The sequence below is a fragment of the Chaetodon trifascialis genome, chromosome 2 (assembly GCF_039877785.1).
Source record: "Chaetodon trifascialis isolate fChaTrf1 chromosome 2, fChaTrf1.hap1, whole genome shotgun sequence".
Lineage (NCBI taxonomy): Eukaryota > Metazoa > Chordata > Actinopteri > Chaetodontiformes > Chaetodontidae > Chaetodon > Chaetodon trifascialis.
In genome coordinates this window covers 2,227,842-2,235,784 of record NC_092057.1, presented here as the reverse complement: position 1 = coordinate 2,235,784, position 7,943 = coordinate 2,227,842, and the positions used below count along the sequence as shown (strand labels likewise).

General features: G+C 41.6%; 1 protein-coding gene across 1 annotated transcript in view; it reads right to left on the bottom strand.

Moving 5' to 3' along the window:
- Window positions 1–5,057: 5,057 nt before the first annotated feature.
- Window positions 5,058–7,943, bottom strand: part of LOC139348042 (collagen alpha-1(XI) chain-like) — a 35,222-nt gene continuing 32,336 nt past the window's right edge. Inside the window, exons 62-66 of the mRNA XM_070987993.1 lie at window positions 7,578–7,902; window positions 7,246–7,358; window positions 7,046–7,114; window positions 6,096–6,329; window positions 5,058–6,013 (exon numbers count right to left, since the gene is read on the bottom strand). Of these exons, the coding sequence (XP_070844094.1) occupies window positions 5,867–6,013; window positions 6,096–6,329; window positions 7,046–7,114; window positions 7,246–7,358; window positions 7,578–7,902 (888 nt within the window). The 3' untranslated portion in view covers window positions 5,058–5,866. The remainder of the gene's footprint in view (window positions 6,014–6,095; window positions 6,330–7,045; window positions 7,115–7,245; window positions 7,359–7,577; window positions 7,903–7,943) is intronic.

Here is a 7,943-nt window from a genome sequence, read left to right as displayed (position 1 = left end):
TTAAAGTGATTTTGGACCATATGATATTATCAGAAAATGACCAAAGCACCAAACTGTAACCATAACAACACGGACAATTCAACGTTACAAAGAAAAGAAAAAAATCTTTTTGGAGCTGCTTATCAAAGATTTTTAGTCCGTGAACTGACTGTCTTGAACGCACTTCATTTTGCTGCTTAAGTAAACACAGAACATACTCTTGTGTGCAAGAAATTTGATTTTTCTTTTGCATTTTAGAGCTGAAACAATTAGTTGATTTAACAATTAGTCGACTGACAGAACAATAATAGGAAAATGTTTTCATAATAGATCAGATTTGGTCGGACCAAACAAAACATCTGATGACATCACTCTGGACTGTGAGGAATTATGAATGACGAGTTTAACTGTTTTCTGACATTTTGGAAACCAAATGATTAATTAAACAAATAACTGGTAGATTCTTTTATAATAAAATAATTATTAGCTCAGCTGGTGTCTTCAGTGAAATGTTAGCTTACACCTTGTGTTCTGTTGACTTTAATTCCTCATTGTTTGGGGTCATACTTCTGTATGTACACAATAGAATTGCAAAATGTCCTCCTCCTCCCTTATGTTTATGAGCATTTTTCATAAAATTAGAAAAAGTTATGAAGTATGAAGCTGATGAAACAATGATAAGTATGACTCACAAGCTGTTTAAGAGGGCCTGGGGTGTCCAAGACCCCCTGCAGAACATTAGTGTTAATGGTGTGAGAGTGCTTCTCATGCTACTACGACAAGATGAGCACGCCTTTACTGCAGTAAAACTACAGAAGAACACGGCTATTCTGCGGTTCACGGCTGGAGCGATTATGTGTCGACAATTTAACTAACCAAGGCTAAATGTTTTATTGCCTTTGTTCTCATCAGGGGTTACATGCTCATGCTTTCTTGTCTCAGTAAAGAGCCCCCAGGATACACATGCATTATACATAAAACGGCCTTTAGCGAATACACTGAACTAACATGAATATTTCAATCAGCAGCACTTAGGGGTAACACAGTCGTCGGGGAGATGGAGGGGCACAACAGTGCCGACATGACAAATGAGCGCTGTGACACACCTTCAGGGTATTTATGGTCACTGACTCAGGTGGCTTGTCGCATTTGTAGGAACTTTATACTAAGAACGTGCTTGTTATATGGCAAAAGAATAAAGCAAAGATGCAAAATACATAATAGATAAAACAAATAAAAACAAGATTGAACCCCAAAATAATGAATAAACCAAAAAAAGGCACATCAAAAGTCACAGTAAAACATAAAAATGATAGTGATATCCCCGAGTACAAATCCAGTAAAATAAATTTATAATAATAAAAGAGTTTTTGGAGTAACTGAAAGGACGGCTCTGAAGATGCTGGCAAGAACTCCTCTGGCAGCAAATATCATATTTATCTAGTCCTTTTTATGCTGTTGATCCATGAAGCATTTCATTTCTTTGGACACAGTGCAGAAAGACTCAGAGAGATCCACGGTGAAAGCAAATGTACATTTTCAACAAGGCGTGTCTTATGGGAGACATAAATTTGCTTCTCATGTAAACAGACGTATGCTTTAAATATGGGAATTGAAAGAGGCAGAAAAAGTGCTGCACTGTTCGCAAAAGTGGGTATTACAACCCCAAACTTCACTTTTTTATGCTTTAAAGTCCAACACAAATATGTTTAGAGTTAAAAATTGTCCTCTGACAACAAGAGAGAGAACTTTATCTCCCCATAGGACAAGATTTTAACGTCTCCATCCACTTGATGGAAAGTTGGAAAAGTGCTATAATTTTGTCTTGTGTGACACACCCCGCGTTCTAACACAGAGATTAAAAGTTGGAGACGTGTGCACAGTGTCTTCCTACCTTACATGAACAGACAGTAAACAGCAGCTGCAGCGCCCAGAGGACTTCAGGTGGACCCATCACCACCTCCTTCAGGTCTCCCCGGTTTTGACCCAGGTTTGGCTCACCGCAGGCAGAAAAAACAAAACACACGGCGTGACCCCGCAGCACTTAGAAGAGACGCCGACGTCTACTTCAGGTACCACTGGGGACTGCACACCTCCCTTAGTCAGCCTCAGGGTTATGGACTACTGTTGTGGCCAGGCTGGAGTGGCTGAATCCCCTCCGGCTGTGGAGGAAGAACACAGTCCTGGTGTTGGCTGCATGCTGAGGAGAGCCACTCAGGCGCCAACTGCAGAGGACAACAGTCACAGAGAGGGTGAAAGAGTGGGTGTAGGGAAGGAGGAGTTGGAGAAAAGGATGATCAGCTGTTACACCAACACAGGCAGTGGGTTACACTTGAACGGCTGTGTGGGCGCACTCGTGAGTGACAGATTGCATGTGAGACAACACTGTTGGTCTTTGGGGATGTTAATTTTCTGTCCTGTTTTATGTTCATTCCATGTCTTTTATTTATGCAAAGCACTTGGAGCGTGAGATTTCTTTGTTTTAAAGCTGCAATTGTTGTATGAAAGGTGCTGCACAAAGGAAGCGTTATTAACATTAATGAAGTCACGCTGTGGAACTCATGTAGAAATAAAGTATTTGAAAAACCTCCGTTTTTAGTCTTGTTTAGAGTGCAGCGTTGTACCACATGGGTATGACTGGATATCATTTCAACCTTTTTTAAAGTGAAACATTAGTCAATAAATTGATCAGATGACTCAGCAAAAACTGATCTGACCCTATATTAAAAACAGATTAATGGTTTAGATCATTTTTCAAGGTATTTTAAGGCATGGACTACTGGTATGAAATTGTGTCAGGCATTTTCCCTGTTTTCTAACACTGAACACATCAAATGATCAGCTGTTAACTGACAATCACAATTAGTTGCTGCCTTAAAATTCTTCAGTAGTACTGCTGAAATATCTGAGTTTTGAATGAATGACAAAAAACACTATAATGCAAGTCTGCTATTCTTAGACAACCAGGATAAAGGTCATGTTGTTACACAACGTAAAACGGGTTAATCTCTGTTAAGTGAAGACTTTAGTAGCATTAGCCAACATTGTAAGCTAGGTTACATTAATTATTGTGGTATTTTTAACAATTCTGGATGAGTTGAATTTACTACACAGAGCTTCAATTGGATTATTTAAATTGTTTTTAATATACTTCAAAATATGATCAAATAGTCAATATCAGAGTGTTTCAATCATAAGATACTGCTGAAGGCTAAGCTAGGCTTTAAGCTAACCGCTACTGCTAGCATCTCTGCATTCGCTAGTTTAGCTCTAAGCTAATCGTTAGCATGGGGCATGTTAGCATGAAATTTTGACCTACTGTCGGCGCCTGGTGGAAGTCAGAGAATCGTCACAATTGTTATTTTAACCGCTGGGGACCATAAATGTCAGCACCATGTTTTTCCATCCAACATGGGCAGAGATATTTCACTCCTGGCTAAATTTTGAGCCAACAGACGGACTGTTTCCGACATTGCCGTCATTAGCCACGCCGTCAACTGTTGGTTAAACAAATTAGAGATAAAACTTCTCACTTTTACCTGCTTTCATGTTATCCATGTGGACACTGACATCTATCTTCAGAACACCAACTGAAAAGCTATAAAATGTTAAACAGTGCTGAACCGGTGCTGCGCTGACAAGGTTGCAACCCTGTTAACCACAACGTAACTGACTTTCATGTCGGCCATTTATATTTCATGAGTGAAAATTAGGGCCTAAACACTCCTGGATGAGCCGTTCTCATCTGTTTCACCTCATTAAAATTTCAGCGTCACTGGAAATGGCCCAGTCTCTGTTGGATTTAGTGCAGATGTCGGGATAGAGAGCACAGCAGGAAAGAAAAGATTAAAGAAAAGAGTGCAGAGAGAGATAAGGGCCGACAAAGAGCGAATGATGGACTGATGGTGTGCGCAAACGCCCGCTGAATACAGAATACTAATGTTAACACACTTCACACACACAAAGCCATCTTAAATACAATTCACTTAGAGTGGAAATTAAGGAAAACCCTGGCTTTATGCCAACCCAAAGACACCTCCCTTTGACTCAGGTCTGCAGAGAAGGTATAATGGCTTCTTCATTTTTGGATGAAATGTGTTTGTGTGTTGGTGACCTAAAGCAGTTATTCATACATTTATTTCAACCCATCCTGACAATTTAAACTGACTGAATTCAGTTGGAGTTGATTCAAAACGCAGTTTATGGGCTTTTAACTGAGCACATTTCATACATTTTAGCACACCTCTACTAGCTTTAGGAATATAATTAAAGATTTTACTGATCAATTACAAGGCATTAAATGGACTGGCCCCAGCCTATTTTTCTGACCTTGTCATATCACTTTACTTTGAATTAAACCCTTGTAAAACTGCTTGTAATTGACAAGCATTCAATGTGGCCATCAACCATCTAAAGCACATTATATGAACAGTGGAAACAATGGATGCAAAGGTGTGCTTTGAGCTAAATGCTAACGAGCTCACGATGACAAACCAACATACTGACGTTTAGCAGCTATAACGTTAACCATGTTCACCATCTTACATGCTAACATTTGCTAGCATTAAATAGGAATTTCATCAGTGTTGCAGATTTTGGGTCATAAACCTTTGACATTATGGTGCATGATGGAAAGTCATCAGTTAGTACAATTCAGGGGAAACCATAAGCATTAATCCTTTCTGTAGCATGACTGTGCAAAATTTAATGACAATCTCTGCAGCAGTTGTAGAGATTTAACTAAAATACAAAAATATCAAGCTCATGTTGATACTAAAGGAAAAAGGGATCACTTCAATCAGTACGCTTCATCCTCTGCAGACCATGAATGTCGATACCAAAGTGTTCAAATGACCGACCGACATTTTAAAAGTAGCTTCTAACTGACTTGCATTATACTGTTAGTAGTCCCCAAGCACCCTGTAACCATGGTAAGACAAGCGAATATGAGGAAAAACGGATCAAAGTGCAGACCTGAAGAGGGAATTCCTGTTTGGACCGCAGCACAAGGTTCGTCTTTGAGCTCGGCAAACCTTCTCAGCACAAAAGCATTGAATGAAACTAAATCCCATCAAATTAACTTAAATGTACATTATGTACTTTTATTAAAATATGTTACTCAGTCACTTCCCCACACAACTATGCATAGAAAGACCTCAAGGCAATCATGTACCACAGTTTGCTTTGTTATGTTGAAAAAATATAGAACACAGTTTCACAATATAAAAAAATGCACTGTCCCCGTTCCCTTTTACAAAGACATGTACTCCGCAGGGAGCTACATAATAGCACCGTGATGAATTACACTCCAATATACATCACATAACAGATCATTATAACAACAATATGACAACAACAAACAAAATTAAACACAACAATTTGAGGTTTGATGATAACACAGTACAACATGGTGGCTGAATGCTGCTGAAAAACGGTGGTTTTGTATTTTTGAAGAAGATTCACTGATCATGTTTGTGCATGATTATGCATAGATGAGAATAGAGTGCATAGATCAATAGATGTGTGAACAGGCACGGATGAAACTGTGAGAGCACCACGCACTCCTTCAAAGAGGAATGAAATGAGAAACGTTCACAACTGAGGAAATGCTCGACAGTCGATGCGTTTATGAACTGGACTTGAAAACACAATATATGAGTCAGTTGTGAGGATGTATAAGATGAATAAGATGATGTACGTATTCAGGCGTGTGTGAGCGAATGTCTATGAAAGAATGTTTATTTGAAGGAACACTGTTGTAGGTAAATCAACTTATAAATATGTTGCATCAGGTAAGTCTTGAATGTCGATTCCTCCCTGCATGTAAAAAGTGTCCATGGCTCTTTTTCCTTTTAAATTACTCCTGGTGTAACCTCCTCCGGCTTGGTTAGCCGTTGTAGCAGACTGGGCCAACTTGGAAACCAAATTTCTGGTTCCCCTTCCCAAAATCAAGCACAGCCACGTCGAAGATAGGGAGCGTGTTGGACATCGGAGCATCAAATTCCAACACTGTCCTCTCTTGCCCTGAGCGCGTCTACAGCAGAGAAACACAATCAATCAGAAAACAAACGGCCCGGCTGCACGTTTGCACTCGAATGCGTATCTGTGTTACTCACCTGACACCCGTCGTACAGCGCACTGATGTAATGTGTGTTCTCGTGCGTCAGCTCCTCGCCGCTGCTGCCTCTGAAGCGCAGTGCGTGCTCGTGGCTGTAGGTGGCGGCGTGCAGCCAGGCAGCAGAGTTGAGGCAGTGGTAGGTGAAGGTCTGCTTGGCCGTGGCGCTCAGCAGCTGCAGGAAGGTCAACTGGACCACGTGGACTGGAACGCCGTCCGACCCGGTGTAGGAAAACTGGAGGAGAACACCAGAATCGCACTCATAATTCTGCCTCTTTGTCCCTTTCATGTTCAGGCCCCTGCATCTCTACTAAGCTTTATTGTCATTCTCCACCTGTCCACCAGATGTCCTCGGACTTATCCCATCGATTCTCAATTACTTCTGTCTGGACGTTCTTGGCCGCCTATCTCTGAGCAACCAATTTTGTCCCCAGTAGACACAACCTAGCTCGATGCTTGACCACCAAGGGTCAAACCTTCATTTTCTGCTGTGCTGGTCAATGCACTCCCTGTCGTTAATCATTACAGTAAACGAGGTTGTCTGTTCTATAACAGAAATGGAAAACTGCATGGGGAAATTAGCTGAAGCTTGTTAGTCAGTCAGAAAACTTCGCTTCCTGTCGCAGCTTCTCTGCTTCTGTTCATCACTGATACAATCTGGTTTCTGCCAGCGCTACTTCACTTGATCTTATGGTTTTGATCTTAATCATAAAAACTGAGCAGTGTCACAAGGCACTTTGAAAAACAGTGTCTGCCAAATGTTCTAAATGCTGCTTTGAAAACTCACTTCTTAAAATGCTGAGTGCCTTTTTATAGCTGGCAAATGCAGCTAATTAGCATTCAATCCAATATGTCCCACATTTGCAGTAGTGTTTTTAATTGTGATTAAACTATTTTACATCTAAAGTCCTTTTCCACACCAACAGCATGCATAATCACCATCATCTATACCTGTTTTCCTTTCCTGAAATGACTGTACCAGGTGCCAGACTTTTCCCCTTTCCAGGCTGCTAGCTTCACCTGACGGGAAAAAAACACAAAATGATGTTTAATCTTTTTCTGAGAAGTCATTCAGCTTTTGGCAACACAACAATTTATCAAATGCTCAAAAAAGGGTAAGTGTGTGTGTTTGTTTCTGCATGAAAACTAACCGACTGGAACTTCTTGTCAGGGTACAGACATGTCTCTCCTTGTGCAGTGAAGTTACAAAACACCTTGAAGGAGTCTCTATGGCAACCCTGGTTGGGATCTATCCAGTATTCACCTGGAGAGACGCAGAAAAAGGGAGAGGAGGGCAGAGGGGTCAAAAAACATGAGGTTCTTATCACTGTCAACAACAAAAACACCGAGCAGAGACACAGCAGACGATAGTAAGAGGAGAAGCAGACACACAGAAAACTGGAAGGAAAGGTAGTTAAAATGAGTCTCACCATGCAGGCAGAGGTGATAAACAAATGACCTGAGCCACAAACTGATTAAGTACCGTCTGGGAGCTCTGGGCGGAGGAACCAGAGCTCCTTGCAGGTGCGGGCGGGGCTGTGGTACGTCCCTTGTGGGTTACGCAGACCCTCCACATCCACTTTCATAGAGGACAGAGACGCAAACACTTCCTCCATGCCTTGGCCTTCCTTCTCCTTCATCCAACCGTTGTGCTCCGCCTGGTCCCTCTGCACCCATTCCTCTCCTCCATCTATCGCCTCCCCTTCCTCCTCCTCCACCTCCTCAAGTGCAGCACCATCCACCGAAGTGTGGGTTCTTCTTCTCCGTCCTCGCTCTGGCAGAGGGGACATCCCAGCTGCTGGCAATCCCTGAGGAGAGGACAAGAGAGAGATGGGTTGTGAGGATCACA